This window comes from Leopardus geoffroyi, chromosome B3 (assembly GCF_018350155.1).
Source record: "Leopardus geoffroyi isolate Oge1 chromosome B3, O.geoffroyi_Oge1_pat1.0, whole genome shotgun sequence".
In the NCBI taxonomy this organism is placed as follows: Eukaryota; Metazoa; Chordata; class Mammalia; order Carnivora; family Felidae; genus Leopardus; species Leopardus geoffroyi.
In genome coordinates this window covers 53,292,904-53,314,973 of record NC_059337.1, presented here as the reverse complement: position 1 = coordinate 53,314,973, position 22,070 = coordinate 53,292,904, and the positions used below count along the sequence as shown (strand labels likewise).

At 46.7% G+C, this 22,070-nt stretch overlaps 1 protein-coding gene across 1 annotated transcript in view; it reads right to left on the bottom strand.

Annotated features, from left to right (window-relative positions):
* TNFAIP8L3 (TNF alpha induced protein 8 like 3) overlaps positions 1-18,784 on the bottom strand; it is a 34,915-nt gene extending 16,131 nt beyond the window's left edge. The window contains exon 1 of the mRNA XM_045449749.1: positions 18,010-18,784. Within this exon, the coding sequence (XP_045305705.1) occupies positions 18,010-18,061 (52 nt within the window). The 5' untranslated portion in view covers positions 18,062-18,784. The remainder of the gene's footprint in view (positions 1-18,009) is intronic.
* Between the last annotated feature and the right edge of the window lie 3,286 nt (positions 18,785-22,070).

Sequence of the window (22,070 nt, the reverse complement as noted above, 5' to 3'; positions counted from 1 at the left end):
ATTAGATTAATACAGCAACACATGAACCCTCAGCTTAGTGAGTTTACAGTAAGTAAATAAATAAATAAATAAATAGATGGTTAGCTGTATTAGAGAGGTTGGAACGTATGAGAGAGAAGAAACCAGAAGGTACTTCTGGATGGGAGATGATTTGGTAGATAGCACTATGCCTTGCTCAGTGTTCTATTTAATTTTTTTTTTTAGTGAAATATAAATTTTGTACAATGACATTTTTGGATTTCAGTCAATTTGGAAGTGGAACAATAGGAAAGGGGCACATATAGCACTTATAGTACCCCTTACACATACTCTGTAGTAACTGTGGTTTTTATTTTGTTGTTGTTGTTGTTCATGGATTTGAGATCTGACACCTGAGTCAGGCCACATTTTGGATATCCACTGGTGCCATGGCCATCTCTGGCCCAGGGGAATGACAGTGTTGGGGAATGTAGTTGGGAGATGGGAGGGGAGATGGCAGATGTCTCACTCACCCACAAGGACCCTGAGGTTGGACTCCCGAGCTCCGCTGGGACCCCTACTCAGATGGAATCACTGTGAGCTGAGAGAGTCCCACTCACATCACTCAAGAATAGAACTAGCTGTGGAGACTGTGTTCCTGGAAGTTACACATAAATATGTCTTTCTCTGAGACTTCCTGTTTTTATTTTTAAAGATTTTAAAAATGTTTTTTATTTATTTTGAGAGAGAAAGGGAGAGAGAGTAGGGGAGGAGCAGAGAGAGGGGGAGAGAGAGAATCCCAAGCAGGCTGTGTGCCAGTCAGCGCAGAGCCTGATGTAGGGGCTCCATCTCACAAACCGTGAGATCATAACCTGAGCCAAAATCAAAAGCTGGACGCTTAACTGATTGGGTACCCAGGCTGAGACTTCCTTTCTAAATTACACTTTCCCTGTACTTGTCTCAAAGGCAGTAAATGTCTCCAAATTTCATGACAACAGAAGACAGCACCACCAAAAGGTGTAAACCTTTTCAAATCAAGTCACCTGGTGCAGGCACTCCAAGATGCTGACAATGGCTGACTTGTGGAGTCAGGTTGCCAGAGCCGTGGCCATGGGGTCCCTCCCCAAATACAGGGAAAACTTCCTGTCCCCAGCCATTGTGGGGGCAGCAGGGTGTGGAGGAGACAGCCAGGCTCCCAGGCTGCCTGCTGTCCCTAATGTACTCTCTGTGTCCATGGGCTCAAGTGTTTACCCTCCTGGTTTCTTGGTGTGTTAAGTGGGGGACCTGGACTAGATGATTCTGCTAATTTGTTTTATATTCTCAATTTAATAGTATCTTCTTCAGAATCAGAAACTGAGTTTTTAAATCCATAAAAGAACAGCATTGGGCATATATGAGATACCCATAGGATGGATTATCAGCCTTCCTTCTCTCACACTGATTCCCCTCCACCCACAGAGCTCTCTCCCAGCTCTGTAACTGTCTGCTTCAGCAGTGGAACACCTCCTGCTCTTCCCTCCTTGAAAAAACCTGGGGCACTGACTTTCAGAGCCTCCAGTTTCCTTTTTGGTGGCTTCCCTCCAAAATGCCCCCTCCACCAGTTTCCTGGGGCCCTTGCCTCCTCTGTCAGAACCTCAGCCTGAGCTCACCACAGTGCAGGCAGTCAGCAGACTCGCCCCACGGCCTCTCCCCATGCTGGCCTCAGCGCCCACAAACCGAGCTGCAGACTGCCAGCCCCAGCAGGCCGCCCTGTGCTGACACAGCTGTATGTGGGAGCTGTGCCCAAAACCCCAGGGCCAGTTTTTCCCGTGAGGCCTCACATCCCTGTCATCCACCTCTCTGTCCCAAAGAGAAAGTGGCTCATCCTTGCCCCAGTCCCACACATGCTCTCTGCTTCTTCTACTCAGATGCAAACACAGCCTGCTGCTCTCCCTATTCCCCCCCCCCCACCCTGAACATCCCTTCTATCCAGAACAACCCTGCCCCCCTGCCCCGCAAATAGGGCCTATTCAAGGGCCTCCCACCTGCTTCACTTGCCTGTTCACTGCAAATCCCAGGACAGGGGACCTGGACTCCTGTGTACACGGTGGTGTCCCTGGCACATACTAGGAGCTCAATGATAAATTTAAACCTCAAAAAACCCATAGAGACCAGTCAGTCCAGGAAGTGATGTCACGGGGGAAGGCAAAGGACAGACTCTTTACCATGGCATGCCCGCTTGCTTAGCAGAGGGTCTATCTTCTATTCACCTCTCCAGCTTCTTCCTCTAAAAACTCTGAGTTCCTGACTCCAGGCCACACACAGGTCTCAGCTGTAACAAGCTGTATCATTCCTGGGTCCTCTCTGTGCCTCTGCACGTTTCGTTCCCTGGTGCTTGGACATCTGCTCCTGCCTCACCCCATCTCCCCTGATTCCTAGTCAACCTCCCGGGCTCCCCCGAAGGACTTCTTTTAATTTAATTTATTTTTTTAAATTTATATTCAAGTTATTTAGCATATGGTGCAACAATGATTTCAGGAGTAGATTCCTTAATGCCCCTTAGCCATTTAGACCATCCCCCCTCCCACAACCCCTCCAGTAACCCTCTGTTTATTCTCCATATTTTAGAGTCTCTTATGTTCCCTGAAGGACTTCTGACCTCTGAGCACCTGTCCCTGCAATCATGTATCCTTCTAGTATATTATCGCTGTGTAGAGCCATCATACACCAGCTGGATTAATGACTTTATTTATCACCAGTGTGTGAACTGCTGAGGGCAGGAATCATGATGTATTCATCCCAACAGCTCCAGCCAGGGATTGAAATGCAGAGAGTGTTCATTGCATGAATCAATGGCTATCAGTCTTGACATTTTATTGAAATGTACTCACCCTAATGTCAGAAACAATAATGATAATCAGAACTAGCATGGCCCCAGGACACTGAAGCCTACTTCCTCCAGCCAGGGGCTTGAGGTTACCCCCACTGTGCCTTTTTCCCACCTGGGCATGGTTGTCAGGACATCATTCCTTGGGCTGACCAAGTCACTTTTTCTTTTTATTATTTTAAAATCTATTTTCAAAGTGATTATGGGTACATTATTTTACTTTTTTAAGTTTATTTATTTGAGAGACAGAGTACACTCAAACAGGGGAAGGGCAGAGAAAGAGGGAGGGGGAGAGAGGGAAAGAAGGACAGAGGGAGGGAGAGAGAATCCCAAGCAGGCTCTGCACTATCAGTGCAAAGCCTGACATGGGGCTCCATCTCATGAACTGTGAGATCATGACCTGAGCCAAAATCAAGAGCCAGATGCTCAACCGACTGAGTCACCCAGGCACCCCTTGGGTACACTACTTTATTTTATTTAAAAAAATTTTTTTTAATGCTTTATTTATTTTTTAAGGAGAGAGAGAGAGAGACAGAGCATGAGCGGGGGAGGAGCAGAGAGAGAGGAGACACAGAATTCGTAGCAGGCTCCAGGCTCTAAGCTGTCAGCACAGAGCCCAATGCGGGGCTCAAACTCACGAACCGCGAGATCATGACCTGAGCCGAAGTTGGACACTTAACTGACTGAGCCACCCAGGCACCCCTGGGTACACTATTTTAAAAGTCAGGTCATTCTACGGCTTCTACAAAATGCAGCATCTTCTGGCCCACCTCTGATGCTGGCTCTTTAGACCCCAAATACTTCAAACTATTTTAGCTGTTCCAACTAATAATTACCTCTTTATATTTAAATTACATGCTTATCCTGTTAGCCCTTAACTTTATTTGCTTTTAACTTCCTGTTTTGGAAAGTGATAAATTAACTCTCTTCTCCATTCATTTCTCCTTCCACTTTCCCATTTAGTTCTATTATAATATTTGGCTAACTCTAACTTCAGTGATTTACATTACCATGATTTGGATACCATTCATAGCTGAGTCATGTATGTTCTATCACTTCCATGACTGTATTTCCTTTCTTATTCATCTTGTTTTCTCAGAAGTTAAAAACTGCCTTGTTCTTCTTTGGTTAGTTTTCTATCTGCCTAGCCCTAATTCACTCCCAAAGTTCCTAACAGAATACAGAGTTCTCAGTAGGTTCTGACACCTCAACCAATCTTTCACTTTAATTTGCCTTCTTGGAGACTCTTCTGGGAGCTTTCTGTGCCCTGGCTCAACTCTGGGCACATTTCCCTCTAAGCCTGCTCCAGGCTGTCACCCGGTTCTCCCTCCAATCCTTCATTCCTTCTCTCCTGTGTCCATCTCCTGTTTTTGGATCTCATGGCTTCTTCTTTCTTACTTCCATTTCAGTGGAATACTTTGTCTAATACAGGCACTAGCAAACTACCTGAAAGGGCCAGAGAATAAAGGGCCAAAAGGCAAAACAGATCTGGACACTTATATAACCATTTAAATGCAACCATTAAAAAAGATAAAAATGCTCATGGGCCACTCAAAATCAGATGGCAGGTGGACTTGGCCTGGGGGCCTCAGTGGGCTGACTCCTGATCCAGCAGCAACCTAAAGAAGGGAACACAGTAAGGTAATTGTCTGGAAACATGTCTTATGGTGACTTTATTCCACCCAACACACTTGACTGATGGTTGCAGTTCAGAACTCTACCTAGAAAATCATTTGCCTTGAGAATTCAAAGTCACTGTACTACTGTTGTTCAGCTCTTAGTGTTACTACTCAGGAACGTAGTCCATTGGCAAAAGCCTGGCTTTTCTCTCTGGAAGCTGTTAAGATCTGGAAGCTGCTTTATGACCAGTCATGTCCACAGGTCTCAGAGTTTCCACTGCCTTAGTCCCTCCAATGCCCAGGACGACTTGTGAGGTGAGTGGGAGAGAAGCACCTGGGTGGGAGAGGCTTCAGAGAAGGGAAGCATCAAGGATGAGGCAGAAATCTGGGGCCAGGGAGAGGTCAGGAGGAGGACTTGCTTCTGGGCAGGAGGTAAGAGGTCAGGATGCCCCTGCTAGGGAGCCAGCTTTTCTCAAAGTTTTGGACTCTTTAAGTGGGGCTCCCCTCCAGGTGAAGAGGCCCAAGCAGGCTGGGGCGGCCATGACTGGCAGACTTGTTGCAGGCCAAGTGACTCAAGAGAAAGGCCCTTTTTGTGGCCCCTGCCGCATGTCCTGACTTCCGGATGACCTGACCAGCTGCTCTTAGTCCTTGCCAGCCTCCATCCTGCCTTAAGACAGTCTAGGGGCGCCTGGGTGGCGCAGTCGGTTAAGCGTCCGACTTCAGCCAGGTCACGATCTCGCGGTCCGTGAGTTCGAGCCCCGCGTCGGGCTCTGGGCTGATGGCTCAGAGCCTGGAGCCTGTTTCCGATTCTGTGTCTCCCTCTCTCTCTGCCCCTCCCCCGTTCATGCTCTGTCTCTCTCTGTCCCAAAAATAAATAAACGTTGAAAAAAAAAAAAAAAAAAAAGACAGTCTAGGCCCTAATTACCACCAACCTTTATCCCCTTCAGACTTTGCTCAGACTCCAGTCACTCTCGTTGGGTTATGACAACTTGGCAGAGCTATTTTTATGTGAAAAAAAACTTTTTTTTTTAACGAAAATGAAACACACAAAAGCAAGGATGGCTGGAACTAGACATCTTCATCCCACCATGACCTTCAGCCCATCACTGACCTCCCTCTGGGGGTGAATGGAAAGCCCAGTGTGAGGCTGTTTTCTCTAAAATGCCTGTTTTCTCATAAACGCCTGTTTTTTTTTCTAAGAATTCACTTCCTATCTTGATTATTCTGCCTTTTTTCGAGATTTTTAAAATTTATTTTTGAGAGAGAAATTGAGCATGTGCACACGTGCACACACACACACATACACACGAGGGGGAGGGGCAGAGAGAGAGAAGACAGAGGATCCCAAGAGAGCTCCGCTGACAGGCTGACAGCAGCCAGCCCCATGCAGGGCTTGAACTCATGAGCCATGAGATCACGACCTGAGCTGAAGTCTGACGATCAACTGACTGAGCCACCCAGGCGCCCTATTATTCTGCCTTTCATATTCTCTGATCTCTCTTTCAAAAATCATGGTGGTCATATTCATTCACTTGCAAATGATAAGAAGGAGGTATGGTTGCACACACTGCTGGTCAGCAAGCAATGGCGAGGCCGTGTTTAGGAGCCAAGATGGCTGAGTGAGCAAGCTCATCCAGCATGTCCATTTGGTCTGAGAGGCTCTGGTGCCCTGGGGCAGACTGCAGGCCTCAAATCTATGAGCTCATTACCCACTCTGGTGGTCTACATTTCCTCTTCATGGCATGAGGGCTCACAAGGCCCAGGCTGGGTGGGCTCAGAGGGGACAGTGTGATGTGGGACAGGCACCAGGGAGAGGGGAAAGCCAAAGATGGGGCAATAGGTGAGCAGGAAGAGGGCTGAGGAAAGAAGCCTAGAACGTACCCCCACCAGGAGGAGCCATGAGAAGGACTCATGGAGGACTGGTCTGAGGAAGAAAGAGGATCACAGGAAGGAAGAGAAAGAAGAAGATGGAAGGACCTGAGACAAAGAAGGAAACCTAGAAACTCATTATATAGAATGGTTAATTCTGTTCCAGCCTTAAAATGTTAAAATAAAGTTTATGTGTATGACTGAATGTAAGGGAGTCCCCTCCCCTTCTCTCTATACAAAAGGGTGTGTGTGTGTGTGTATGCATATGTATGTATAGGGGTGTGTATAAATATACATACATTTTTATATGTGTGTGTATACATGTATGTAGCACAATTGAGATAATAGATTACCAAACTTTCTTTATACATTATAATGCAAACTATTTATTATATGCTCTCCAAATTAATTTTTAACAGCTGAATAATATCCCACTGTGTGGAAATGTGATCATGTATTTAATCGTTCAATAGCTATTTGAATAGTTTGTTTAGGTTGGATATGTAGGTTTGTTGCTGCCCCTTTTTTGGGGGTTGGTAGTTTGCAATAGTGAAAATTCACCACTTTCTTTGTGATTTGGGGTAATTGCTCTGAATCTGTTTCTTCATGTGTAATCTGAGAACAATAATACCTGCTTTATCCATGTCCTGGTTTTGCCATGGGATCATGTGTACGGGATATTTAATTGTTCTTATGACTTTACAGTTGTTTTACTCTGATCGACTTGGTGGCTGAGGAGGCCACAGAAGAGCTGGGAAAAGCCGAGGGGGGTAAAGTACTGGTCTGGGTGTGGAGGTGCTGAGCCAAAAGGTCTCCTGTCCTCTCCAGAGGCCCTGAAAGGTGGGATTCTTGCTTGGGAGAGAGGACTGGGCTAGAATGCAGCTTTGGGAATATTTGGCTTTGTGCTGAAAGAGTGGGTGTTCTCTATCATATGAAAGTGTATTGTCAGGAGAGACCAGGCCAAGGCCTCAGCCTGAGGGGACACAGGTAGGAAAAGAGCATTAATGAGGGAAGCAGGAGGACCAGTGGAGGAAGGGTGCAGGAAACAGGTTTGTATACAGTCAGAGAAGTCAGAAGGAAAGAGAAAGTCAAGAAATTGTTGTTGAATTCCCATTGGACACTCCTCTGGGCTCTCTAAAAGTTGACTCTGTGTTGACTGAGCTCTGCCCACCTTGTTTCACTGAGACTAAATTATGAAGTTAAATCCTAACGGTAGAGAAGCTAACACAGATGAACTAATTTCCGTTTCCTTACAAAAACAATCAATATAAACAAAGATGAAAAACAATTGGAGAACTAGAGGTCAATAAATCTATCCCTGAAGCTGATAGCTGTTAAACTCAGGGTAAATTAACCTTTGCAATTATCACTGGGCATCTATAAAACCTGCTAAATATCTTTTGGGTATTAAGGAATATAAAAATCTTCTGAGGGCTCTGTGGAGGGCTCTCTGGATGCCGGGCAGGGGTGGGCCAGAAAGAAGGGCAGGGCCTGGTATGGGCCTGTGGTGGCCGGTGGGCAGATGTGCTTCCTGGGGAGAAGTCTTCGAAGAGGGAAAGGAGGGGAGAGGGTGGCAAGAACTCGGTGGAAGGTGTCAGAAGGAAATAGAGCAGGGATCCTTTGATATCCCACCATCCAGAGTAACTCTGGTCCTATTTTAAACTTACGTATGTTTCTGGGGAAGGACAGAGAAGCCAGAGGATCTGGCTTCCATTTCTGGTTCTGACAGTTTTTAGCCAGATGTTTTTAGTATTCCTGAGTAAACACTGCAGAAGGGGGACTTTTATTCTCTTATAAAGCCCCCTCTTTCTCCAAATAAAGCTCCCTTGCATCTCTTCAGGATTGCTTTCTGGCTCTGGAAAAGCACATCTATTCTTAGGGCTCAATTTAATTTTCTTCTTTGTACCGTTTTGACATATTCTGCCATGAGCTATGGCTTGCCTTTGATCAGAAACCAATGTTACTAAAAGGCGGTAAGAGACAGTGCTGGACACCCATACCCCAGTCATCTAGCTCTGAATCTCAACTTCTCTTCACTGTGGGGCAGGCTCATCCTTGAGTTTTCTCTCATCCTCAAATCCAACTGGTTACCATTCTTCATCTGAAATGACTCAATGCTGGAGTGAAAAAAAATTTCTTAGGACTCAGCTTAAGTACTCTGATGAAGGGGATGTCTGTCTGTCTTCAGCACCTCCCTTGGCTCTGCTTTCTAATCCTTCCTCCTCTCATGTTTGCTGCATTCACCACCCACCAGATCCCGTGACTTTGGAGGTGTGCACGGCTGCAGGGTCCTTCCATGACCTTCTCTCCCTGGCAGGAGCTTTGTGCCCCTCTTCCCATCTTCCCTCCTCAGCCACCCTTCACCAGTTCTCATTCTGGAGCCTGTGCCAGCCAATCCTTGCCCATGTGTCATTGGGCTAATGCAGGTAATGTCTGCTGCTTAAAACAGGGCCTTCTGAAGATACAATGTCCTAACAGAAGGAGCCTCATGAAGGAACCTAATGGTCAGTGTTCTAGGCCCCGTGGGAGGTGGTGGGGGATACAAAGGAACCTGGTGCCATCTGCCAACTTAACTTACCTAATCTACCTGGTACAAGAGTACTATTATTGTTGTTAGACTGTCTTCATATACCCTGACAAGCTGCATATCCCTGAGCAAGTTACTTAACCTCCCTCTGTGCCTCAGTTTTCTGGTCTATAAAATGGGGCTATTTATAGTATCTATCCCAGAAGGCTGGTCTAAGGGTTAAATATCATATAAACAATCAGTTCAGTCTCAAGTGCCTTGTATGTGCCTAATTACATGGAATAAATAAGTAAAATTCAAAACATCACTATTATTTTGCATTCAGTACTAGCCCTCTGGGGCTGGACTCTGGCTGACACATCCTCACAGCTTCTCATGTTGTTTGATATTTGCCACACCTTCTTAAACCCTACTTCCTCTCCTATAACCCCAACCCCAGTCTTCTCTCCCTGTCTCAGCGTTATCCTGAGGAAACCAAGGAACCAGACTCGAATGTGGTAGGACAGAGCTGCTCCAGAGGCTTGCCCTGCAGACGGCCCCATTACCTCCCTCCCATATTCTATGCCGAAATCTGTGTATCTTCCCAGCATAACCCACAGGCCCCAAATCAGGCATGCTGGACGTGCTCACCAGAACAGCCCTTGAGAGAAATTCCCTCCCAGGCATGAAATTGGACGCCTGTACCATAAAAATATCAACTGGGAACCTCCATAAAGCTACATGTCACCAAAATGTTTCTTTTCAGGGTTAGAATGGTTTCACAGACAGCATATTTTACTTTTGAGAGGAGAACCTAGAAGCTAGTGGCTGCTCCTGTGGTTTTTCAATAGTTTAAACCAATATTTGGACCCCACCAAAATGTCTCTCTCTTTTTTTATTTCTGGAGAACTGAGTTATAAAATACTGGTTTCTATTAGGGTGTGTCTAGCACTTTCTGTGCCGCCAGGCCTTCCATTTTTATAGTCTGCACACTAGTAGATTTTCCATGAACAGACTCAAGTTTATTCGCAGGCAATGATGTTTAGAAAACCCAATATGAACATGAAGACTGTTCTAAAGCAGCATCAGAATTTGGACCATGCAACTGCCTAAAAAAAAAATTTCTGATGTATAAAAAGGTAATATATTTTTTGGCATGCCTTAATATATGTGAAGGACACAGATACTCATCCTCCTTATATGTTTTCTTGGATTAGGTTGGTACAGGAAACTTGTTTTTTAAATGCTTCTCTATCCTTTATTTCTATACTTGCACAGAATACAGCCCAAACACCCACCTACACAGACATTTTACATAAAGAGTTGGAAGCCAAGTGACCGAAAAAAACAAAATCAAATTATATACACAGTGTCTTTATAGAGATTTGCATGTGAATTCAAGTGAGAGCCAATGATAACTCTGGAGGAAAAGCAACCAGTTAGAGGATGGTGCTAATGGAAAGTGTGACTATAATTTGGTTTTGTTGACAAATAAAAAAGCAGGTACCATATTTTTAAAAAGAAAAATAATGTAGGAAATAAGGCTTTCTATTTGCACACTCACACACATTCTTGTCCCATCTCTAGAAACTTACATGTTGGATACAACCACCATCATGACACCCAATTTTACTTTCTAAGTATGACAACCCTCTTCCCATGAGTCCTCCAAGGGGGTCCCCATTGAGTCAGGCCAGGCTCCTCACAGGTTCCTTTCTTCCCTTCCCTCTCTCCTCCCCCCATCTAAATCCTTCACTCTTTCAATGCTACCCTCAATGCCCATCTCCTCCATGAAGCCTTCCCATCGGAACTCCAAACCACAATGCTCTGTGCTCCAAACTCTATACCATTTATTGTTGATGCCACCCAGTCATGCAGATTCAGTTATGGATGGCTGCAAATTTCTAGAGGGCAGGGTTACTTCTAATTCCATTTATGTATGCTACCATAGCACCCTGCACCACTCAACATAACACAGATGATCAGTCAATATCTATTGGATTGAGTGGATTGAATAACTGGGTGCAGAGCTATGAGGTCTAGAATGGCTAATTTTGTCTGGCAATCTAAATTGTCCTAATGAGGTCTAGATAAAATTTACAGCTCGGGGCGCCTGGGTGGCTCAGTCGGTTAAGTGTCCAACTTCAGTTCAGATTATGATCTTGCGGTCCGTGAGTTCGAGCCCCGCGTCGGGCTCTGGGCTGATGGCTCAGAGCCTGGAGCCTGCTTCCCATTCTGTGTCTCCCTCTCTCCCTGCCCCTCCCCCGTTCATGCTCTGTCTCTGTCTCAAAAATAAACATTAAAAAAAAATTAAAAAAAAATTTACAGCTCAATGACTATCCCCTGAGCTTTGCTGGTAGACAGGGCTGCCATTCCTAATGAAACATTCTTGAAGAATTTGGGGGACCACCCGTGGTGGATGCTGCAACATACTGCCCAGGTTCCTCCTCAAGAATGGAGAACCAAGAACTTCACAAGCTGCTGGGGGCATGGCCTGAAGACAGCCCTCAGTTGATGGGAACAGCTTCACCCCAGGTCACACCTTGTTCCTTGGGATGGCCTGCATCTAATGACTCATCACTGTATAAGGGGATATGAAGTCCTGGCCCCTCACCCCAACTCAGAATGATTCTGATGGGCTACTGCAGCTCCAGAGCTGGAGGCTATTGTTGGGCGTGCATTGCAGCTCAGTTTCTCACTCTGCCTAGTCCAGTGTTCCTCCCTTCCCCTCTTCTCCCCCAAATAAACTCACTGCATGCTTCCTGGGGAACCAACCTACAACATCATCCATCCATCTGTCTATCCATATATAGGCACACCTCATTTTGTTGCACTTTGCTTAATTCACCTTGCAGATTTTTAAAAATATTTATTTATTTTTGAGAGACAGAGACAGAGAGCAAGTGGGGGAGGGGCAGAGAGAGAGGGAGACAGAATTCAAAGCAGGCTCCAGGCTCTGAGTTATTAGCACAGAGTCTGACATGGGGCTTGAACCCACAAACTGCGAGATCATTACCTGAGCTGAAGTCGGATGCTCAACTGACTGAGCCACTCAGGCATCCCCTTTGCAGATTTTTTTTTTTTTTTTTTTTACAAACTGAAGGTCTGTGCCAACCCTGGTGGAGCAAGTCTATCAGTACCACTTTCCCAACAGCATTTACTCACTTCATGTCTCTGTATTACATTTTGGTAATTTTTGAAGTATTTCAAACTTTTCATTTTTTATTACATTTGTTATGGTGATCTGTGATCAGTGATTACAGCTCACTGAAAGCTCAGATGATGGTTAGCATTTTTTTTTATCAATAAAGTATTTTTATTTTTGTTAAAGTTTATTTTGAGAGAGCACACGCACACACGTGCACGATGAGTGGGGGAGGGCCAGAGAGAAACAATCCCATGTGGGGCTCAAACTCATGAACCGTGAGATCATGACCTGGGCCGAAGCCAAGAGCCGAATACTTAACCGACTGAACCACCCAGGCGCCCCTACCAAAGTATTTTTGCTACCCTAAATTGATTTTTAAGTTAAGGTATGTACATTTTTTTAAAGATATGATGCAATTGCACACTTCAGAGACTACAATATAGTATAAACATGACTTTTATATGCATTGGGAAACCTAAAAATTCATTTGACTATTGCAGTATTTGCTTTACTGCCAGGATCTAGAACCGAACCTGCACTATCTCTGAGTTATGCCTCTATCCATCTATCGATGTATGCATGCATTCAGCCAGCCAGCAACCTACCAGTCTGTTTAGGGTCCCTGGGTGGTGCTGGTAGGAAGTGATACAGGTGAAAAAGACCCAATCCTTGCCATTAGGGAGTTAACAATCCAGTACAAGAGATGAGAGATGTACAAGAATAACCATAAAGCAGACAATGGAAAGTGGCTGTTACCAAGACAGAACGTATAAACAAAAATTTGGCTGGTGTGTTATCCTAGGGCAAGGGGTCAAGAGTCTTCATGTACTGGTGTAGGCTGTGGCCATCACTATAGATGTCCTATCTCCCCATCAGATCTCAAACCCTGGAAGACAGGATGGACCCTGCCATTATCTCTCTGCATCTCCCATACTTCCCAACACAGGGTCCCAGACAGTGCAAGAAATCTTAAAACACAGAAGGAAAACAAAGCACTGGAGGAAAGCTTTGGCAGTTCCACCTTATAGGAAAGGTTTCTGGCTGTCTGGCCTTTCAGTGCAGACTTCCCAGGAGGCTCCTCTAGATGCTCTTCCACTTATTTGTCCATAAAATCTCAGGAACATGAAGGCACAAGAGAGGGTCCCGACCCTTAAAGCAGTTACAGCCCAGAGTGTAGATGAGGCAGAGGCTCCTGAAAAGGTCCACAAACAGGAACAAGATGTGGGACTATGACTAACAGGCAAGTGATACCTCATCCTCAGGTGGTCCCTGTGCCAGGTCAGCCAGCCCATCAATGGTCAATCTGTCAGTCAACAAATGTTACTCAACAGTCTCCTTGAGGAACCTAACACTGAGAATCAGCAAACTCCAGAACCTCAAGATCCCCTGAAACCAAGCATGATTTACTGTCTGCAGGGGAAAAGTGCCTTTAAGGAAAGCACCACTGCTATGTGCCTGATGGAAGGACAGGGGCTTGGAAGCCTGGGCTGGGGAGTCCATCTCCTGGATTTCCCTGCCTCACCCAAGTTGACATGCTAGTCTCCTTTCACTCTCCCTTTCCTTTCACCTGTTTTGTACAATCTGTCAGGAGTGTCTGTTGTTTGTTTCTCTGATGTGGCACTGGCCTCCTTCCTCTTCTGCCTTGCCTTAGAGCCACAACCTCCTCCAATACTGTGGCCACCCCTGCTAGCTGAGGCTTCAAGCCTAGGCAGTCCTTATACTTCAGGTCTATCAAATGTGGCTCCCAAAAACCCAACTTTCAGTCAGTCATATCTCTGCACAACAATCAGCTCAATGGGGGCTCCTCTGGCACCATCAGGACCAAGTTATTAAGACCCTCTTCCATGAGGCCCTCCCCTCACTCATATAACTTTATTTCCCAGTACTCCCTAGTATATGCCCTTCACTCCAGTTACCTCCCTGTTTGTGCCTTTGCTCAAGTGGTGTGTGACTTCTGGAATGCCTTTTCTCCTTTTGGCCACCTATTGAAGCCTACCCACTCCTTGCCACTTTATTCACAAAGACCAAGCTTAGGACCTAGGCAATGAGAAGGATGGCAAATACAAAGTTGGGGGCCTGTTTTCCCATTTCTTTTACTGTCTTGATGTTCTCCTACCACATCCTGACTCCACTGCATGGACATGTTTTTTGTAGCACCTACCCAGCTGCGAAGAATCCCCATAAGCTTGATTGCCCTGGACCATCTAGCTGCAGGTAGAAGGAGCTGGTCTGTCCTCAGCTGGGTAGACCATCTTGGTCTTACAAGCCAGAAAGGGAAAAAGCTGACACCACTAATGTTTACTCACTTGTTGCTTCTTAGGAAAGACTCTTAATCACTGCTGAGTTAATATACCAAGTGCTAGAATTTCTGAGAGATGGATGGTGGGTTTGCCAAACCACAGACTGCCAAGTTGGGTCTTTGGAATGAATCCAGTGTTCCATAAACCCTGCCTCTTTCCCAATCATAGAAAGAACCCAAAATCAAAGAAAAGTGGGGTAGAGTTTCAGGCATAGAAGTATCATCCTGTGCTTCCTGAAAAACAGAAAATGCAGTTGGAGACAAATCTCATCTCCCCCCTTCACCCTCTTATGTAGGGCACTGCATTGCTCGATGAGAAATCTGCACAGCAGGCCCCGGGGAGAGCTTTAGACAAGTCTCTGGAAAGGGGTGCAGTAAAGAGTAGGTGGTCCTCAGAGATTTTCTCACTCTTCTGCCAATTTGTATCTTGGAAGGTGACTTTCCAAAAATGGAAAGGAGAATGGCAAGGACCTCCTGTGCCTCTTGCTACCCTGAAGGAAAAAGATTCACTGGTTGGAAGGGTTATCTCTTCTTCTATTTGAAGTGGCATGAAAGTGGCTAATCTCCACATTAGCCAGTGGATTGGGTAAAGCATTCTCTGCTTCGTACAACTTTGCATAGAGCTGGAGGAAAAGGGGTGTGAAAGTAGTATTTTGAATGTCCCCATCTTCATTCCTTGAGCTGGAAGATGAAGAGGATAAGAAGAGGTAAATCAAAGATAACCTCCCCCCAAAACCAATAAGCACGCGCGCGCGCACACACACACACACCAGAGACAATGAGAGAATGAAAAGGAGAAAATTCAAAACAAATCTGCTCAATTATATTAATGGAATAATAATGCCAACAATTGTTTTACACATGCCTACTGATTTACATTTTACAAAGCACCAAGGTACATTATTTAGCAGTATTCTTACAACAAATAATCCAATCAAATGATAATCAAAATAGTGGCTACCATTTACTGAATGATTACCAGGAACACTTTTCATGTGGTATTTTTAAAAATTTATTTATTTATTTTGAGAGAGTGTGTGTGCGCAGAGCCCTACATGAGGATCTATCTCACACACCAAACCATGAGATCATGACCTGAGCCAAAATCAATAGTCGGATGCTTAAGTGACTGAGCCACCCAGGTGCCCCTTCATGTGATATTTTATTTAATCCTCCTTGTGGTACTAAATGTCATCCCCATTTTGCAGAGGGGGAAACAGGCTTGGAGAGGTTAAATAGCTTGCCCAAAGGTAGAGAACGGAATCTAGGTCTTTCTCATCCCAGAGTCTAGGCTCTTGACTTTAATAAGGTACCTCTCACAGGGATTTTTCACAAGTTCAAGAAGGGAAGGCCACTGAGGAGGAAGCAGCCCTTATCATCTCAACACAAGGAGACAAACACATGAATACTCCAAGAAGTCCCACTTCCTTTGCTGTCCTCTGTTACAAACTCATCCAGCTTGCAGAGATACAGGTCCACAGATGAATGCCTCATTCCTTGTAGAGACAAAGGTCAACCCCTGTGGATAACATACCTGTCATTTAACCTGTATCTGAAGCTGCAGCAAGGGTTTCCATTTGACAGGATGCAGCGACAGCAAGGCAATGAATTAGCATCTAGTTTTGAAGCTTATTCACGAAGAATACTTTAAGACTGAGAATAATGAGATGGAATGCCATTTAGCAGAATGGCTTGTGATATTCAAATAAATGTTCAACTTGGGAGATTCAAGCACACACAAAAAAAGAAAAAGTGACTGTAGAAAACAGCAAGGTGCAAATGAATGGTGACAGCTCAGAGTTGGCTGTCCTCTTATTCATGGGACCCATCTGACCTCCATGGTAGGGTTTGCTGTTAGCAGTGCAGAGACCTGACACAATGCATACATCTGGGATACTCTGTGCTGGGTAGGCTTGGGGAAGAAGCAACAGGACCCTTAAGAATTTCTTTCCTCCCCTTACACTCAAGCACCAACTCTTCTGGAGTGTCTCCTCCCTCCTCTTCTCCCTCTTCTTTCTCTAAGCTTCCTTCTCCTTCCCTTCAACATCAACGTGCACAAGAGATCTGAGGGTGGGGTGGGGAGAGCATGTTAATTCCTGGGATTTTGAGACAGTAAAGTGTCAAGGTCAGCACCCCCTACCCCTCAGCTTTCCAGATATACTTAGATACATACAAACACACTGAAACTTTAAAATGATGTAAGGAGATCCACAATCCCCCCATGTGAAACAAAATCTTGGTGCTTCATTGCCACAGAAGCATAGAGGCAGCAGAAGGCTCATGCTTATTGGTTATATCCACATATGCCTACACAAAGGAGGTGGCCCTTGCACGCACACACGCGCGCGCGTACACACACACACACACACACACACACACACACACACACACACAGGAATCCTCATACACAGGCATCTTGGTAACGCGGCCTTTCCACTTTGCCTGCCTCATCTCTTCCCCACCCAAAGGTGTTGACCACAGCTGCCCTATGAAAGGCTGAGGGGTACCACGCAGTGGGAAGGGAATCACTCTGCCCTTGGCTACTCCCTGCTGTGGGGCGTGGGCAAGGCACTTAGCCTCTCTGGACTTCTGTAAAATGGAGATAATAACCACCTGGCTAGATGCTGTGAGGATGAAGGGGAATAATATATGTAGGGCCTTTGGCACAGCGCCTGGCCTGTGCTGCCTGGTTCCTGAGCCTGCCTTTCCTACACCCACGCCTGGGCTCATAGTGCCTCCTGGCACTTGGTCCCCACTCTCAGGATGCTGGTCGGATACAGGGAAGAGTGGGGACCAGTCTAGGACTTCGGGTGTGTAACAGGAGAGTCTCAGCTCACAGGTCGGCAGGTCAGGGTGGCTTTCAGGGCTCCACGGGTGCCGCGAGCCACGGACAGGTGGGGAGGGTGATCAGGTCTCCGGTGCGCGGAACCGTGGGCGGCGGGGCGGAGCCGGCGGTGGAGGTGGGCAGAGCCCAGCGGTAAGTCGACCCAAGGCTGTGGGTGGCTTCCTCCTGTTGCTCAGTATCAGGGAGAGGCGGGGGAGGACATTCATTTTTTCCAAAGTAAGCATCCACCCATTGCTTCGATAACTATCGATTGTGAAAAGCCGGCGGCGCCTCTTAATGGCGAAGCCCTGCTCCCGCGCGCCCCCGCGGCTGTGTTCCCGGACCCCCTCCGCCGGAACCCCCTCTGCCGGTGCGGGACAGCGATGGGCAAACCTTCTGCACCGCTAGTGCAGGCTCGGGAACTGCAGCCACTAGCTGTGGTCTGACTGCTGCCAGTCCACCCGCGGGTCCTTTCCTTTCCGGAGTGCCCTGTCGCGCCCTCGGACCGTGTCACCTGTTCCGCAGCGTCCCTGGCGCCCCGGGTTCGAGGACGGGGTGGGCGCTCGGAAAGTTCTTTCAAAGGGCAGATGTGTTGCGACCCTCGCTGCAGCAAACTACGGGACGCAGATTTCCCGAACCTTTCACCACCCCCACGCAGCCCGGGCGACCCGAGCCCGCAGCGGGACGCAGCTGCGCGGAGAGCCACCCGCAGAAGCACCTCTTCTTCCTCCCGCGCGCCCAAGTGCAGTGAGGGAGAAAGCCTCACAGCAAACTCATAGCGCGGAGCAATCCCCAGTCCTGGCCTGGAAGAGATCGGCCTCCCGTCCGGCAGCTCGGTGACATACTCGCGATTTCCTGCCCCGGCCTCCCCTCCTCCCGGTCCCGGCCCTCCGGGCTGGGCTGCCGCGTCCCCTCGGTACCTGCGGCGGTCACGGGCTCGCCCTCGCTCTGCTCGCCGGAATCCGAATCCATGCTGCGAGCTGCCGGCCGGGCGTCCGCAGCCGCCCGCCCTCCCGTCTGCGGGACGCTCGGGGTCGGCGTCCGGGCTCCGGCTGCCGCGGCGCACTCGGTGCGGGCAGCCGGACGGCGGCAGCCCTGGCGGCGCTGGCTGGGCAATGCGCGGCGGCCACGGCCGGGGGTCGACTCCCCAGAGGCGAGCGCCGCCCGCGTCCCGTTCCCCGCGGCCGCCGGCCGGTGCCTGCGCGCGAAGCAAGCGCGGGGCGGAGGGTGGGAGCGCGCGGGGAAGAGAGCGGGAGGGGGAGGGGAGGCGCGAGCAGGGAGGAACGGGAGCGTCCGGCCCCGCGGGTTCCAGACCGGGCTTAAATACCCCGGGGGCGGCGCCGCTCCTCCTACCCGCGCCCCGCGCCCTGGACCTAAGGAGCGCGGCGAGGTCGTGCAGGTCGGCGAGGCCGAGCGGTCTCTTGCTGGGGGCCAACTTGGGACGATTTTGAGGCGAGAAAGCGCCTCTACTGAGTAAGGAGAAGGAGAGGTTCCGTGTGGGAGTCCTGGGGTTGCCCGGGTTCGAGCCCACCAGCTCGGAGACCTTAGAAGAGAAATCAACCTCTCTGAGCTGTTTCCTCACTTGGCAAATGGGGAAATGACAGTTGCTTTTTGTCGGGAATGTTGTGGGGGCGTAAATAAGATCATGCACGCGAGGAGCCGAGAACGGGGCCTGGCGCTTGGCGAGGAAGCGAACAGCACCGGGCAGGTACGCTGGCTCCGGCGGTGCGTCTCCCCCGCGTGGGCGGGGCGGGCGGGGCGGTCGCGGCGCGAGGTCGGCGCTAGGAGCCGCGCGCGTGGACACGCCCTGCCGGCTCCGGTCCGCCGCTTCGCGCCGCCGACTCGTGCCAAGACCGGGTTTGAAACCTTGTCTTTCTCCTTAACACGGAGTGCTCCACATCCTCAATATCCCCTGCCCTTTCACTTTCTAAAGAGGTATTTGCGCATTTACTTCGTCATTAAGAGAGGAAACTACCATACTAGGGAAAACGCCCAGAGCAGGAGCAGTAAGGCCTCAGGAGATCCTTGGTTGTTAATTCTCAACCATCCGTGCAGTCTTACTGTCTCCCTGAATTATCCGCTCCAACACTTATGTAACCTCAGGCCAGCTTCCCTGTATATTAAGTTCCACAGAGAATGAAAACTAACTTTATTGACCTGAGCAAAATGAGATGAGGAAGAGAAAGTCTACTAAAGCCATTTAATTGTTTCCTATGTGCATTTGTTTAATCTGCACAGGACCCAGTGGAGAGTTGAACTATCTGCAAATGCTTTTTTGGAGATTCAAATATAGTCGAAAGTTGGCCATTTCGTAGAATTCGACCTATATTATTATCCTCATTTTATAGATATGGAAACTGAATTTCAGGGAGAGTAGATAACTTTCTTGTGGTCTCAGGTCCAGTAAGCTGGTGGGCTGGGACTTGAAATCAGGCTTATCTGATGTCCAGATGGGCTCCTAACTGGTAGGGTCACAGGTGAGTTTGGCCTGTTGGCTACCTGAGGGCTTCCTCCTTTAGTGAAGGTATGGGCTTCACAGAGTACAAATAACAGTTCTTCTACTTTGTGTCCTCAGAAAACATTTTCTAGATGGCCAAACTCAGGACTTCAGTTGACAAAAGTTGGATGGGTTTCCATAGAACAGTCAAAAGAGTCTCATACTAGATGTGTGATCTTGGGCAAATGGCTTAACCTTCAGTTTTCTCATGTGCTGGCATCTCCTTCATAGGGTGGTTGTAAGGGAGTAAATGAAATAATGTGTGTGGAGGCTATTACTCAATGCCTGGCACACAGCTAATGTTTGGTAAATGGAAAGTACATTACTTCTTAGATCTAATGGATCCCATTTAGAAAAAACAATATTTTAAAATCACATTTTTAAGTGAAAAGAAAAAAGTACCAGCAACATTTGGATAAAAGTTGATATTCAAAAATAAATAGCTGGGATCATTTAAAAAGTTTGCTATCATAGCTTTGCATTCTTAAGGAAAAACAATGATGGTAGCATCAGAGAACAGAGCATATTGGATTGGAAAGACCTCCAGCTTCCTCTGAAAGCCAAACCTTGATCCAACAATAGGAAATGTGAAACTTTCTTCCCTTAGACCTTCTTTCCTGGCATTTGGTAGAGGATTTTTTGGTTTTTGTTTGTTAGTTTTAGTGGACAGGTGGTCTGGGTTGAAAGGTGAGATAGACAGAATCCCACTCAGGTAATAAAGGAAACAGGGAAGCTCACTACTGGAACTTGATTAACAGTAAACCAAGTGTGGGGAGCACACATTTATGACACATAGAGGCCCATCAGCCATTGGATCTTTACTGAATAATAAGTACATTTCTACTCAGAGGTAAATTGCTGGGGGTGGGGGATGCTGGTCAAAGTGCTTGGAAAGTCTATGATGTGAGTCTTCAGAAAAACAACACCTATTCATTTATCTGTTCCTATGTTCAGTCATAGTATATTTCTGCAAAAAAAAAAAAAAAAAACCCAGCAGACATAGAATGAAAAATTGAAAGTGGAATTAAACAATGGAGAAGAGAGATCCAAACTAAATAAGGTCTCCATTCCAATTTCCTATGATATACAGGCTGTTGTCATGGCATAGCAAGACAAAGGGAAATGACTGCTGGCATGCATGTGTTTAATGAGGAACATTAGTGGAACATACCTTATCTGTCCTCCCAGTGTGGAAAAATCTGTATAAGAGAAGGAAGTCCTTAAAATAGCATCTCATGGGCATCACCCCCACAAAAACAGTGAAATCTGAGGTGCTGAATCTCCTTTACAAACCAATCCTAGTATATTTCTTTAAAAAAAAAAAAAAAAAGAAGGAAAGAAAAAGCTCTTAGAAAAGAGGAAAGGATTTCCGTAGTTCCTCTGTGTATTTTTAGACGAATGGCATCACTTTGCAGACTTGAATCTAGAGTCTGAGGGTTATAAACCACTTTCCTCAGTGTTTCCACTACATCTTTGCAGTCTGGCTGCTTTTCAGACACACAAGTTTCTAACTCTTAGTGGTCGTTCCTTAGCTTCAGCTAACGAAGTCTTTTGGCTTTTTAAGGAACTTGCCTGTCTGGTGGGAAAAGCCTATCTACTTGTAAGGTGTCAAGAAACAGATAATAAAATAGATCCATTTCTGCTAACACAATAATACTCTTTAATCTAAGCCAGTACTGTGACTCATCTGCCTGTCTCCTTTTGTGGGATGGAAAGGGAGCTGTCTGTAAACCTTCGGGCAAGCAGCCTGGAGAGGGGAGGAGGTTCCTCTCACGCTAGGGCTGCTGTTCTGCTTCAAAACCCTACAGAGCTCTGGAACTGCCTTTTTGCCTAGGCTGAAGCAGCCCTTGGTATTTTGGGATGAGAGGTTGGCCAGGACAGCCCCATTTTAAATAACTTGTCTCAAAGTGGATGCTGGCACCAAGGAAGCTTCTGCCCAGAGCAAGGGGGGCCTTCATGGCTCTCTCGGCAAGCTGTACAGTGAGGTCTGAACTGGCTTTATATCCATCTGGTAGAATGAGGTGCCAGAAGACAGCCTTGAAAGAAGGGGCTTTTCCTTTATTTATTTATTTATTTTTTTGGCTAGCAAAAATAAAGTTTTATTGTTCTGCATTCCTTATTTCAAAAGTATCACTGTAGAAAAATTAAAAATTAAAAAACTAATATTTCTACCAGTTGCATAACTGTTAACACATCTTTTGAGTAATTTCTCTCCTTGTGTATGGCATTCTCCTTTTTTAACTTGTTTTTTCCTTTTAATAATATGTTGTGAACATCATTCCATCTACTTTTTGAAAACATTATTTGCACAGTATTCTGTTGTATGGATGTATCATAATGTAGTGAAACAGTGCTCTAGGATTGGGCATTTAAGTTGTTTCCAAATTTCTGCTATAATTGACAGCTCAGTAAACATCTTCATGTCTAAATCTTTGCATACATCTTTAATCAATGTCTAAACCTTCAGCAGCCTCATTTGTTCTC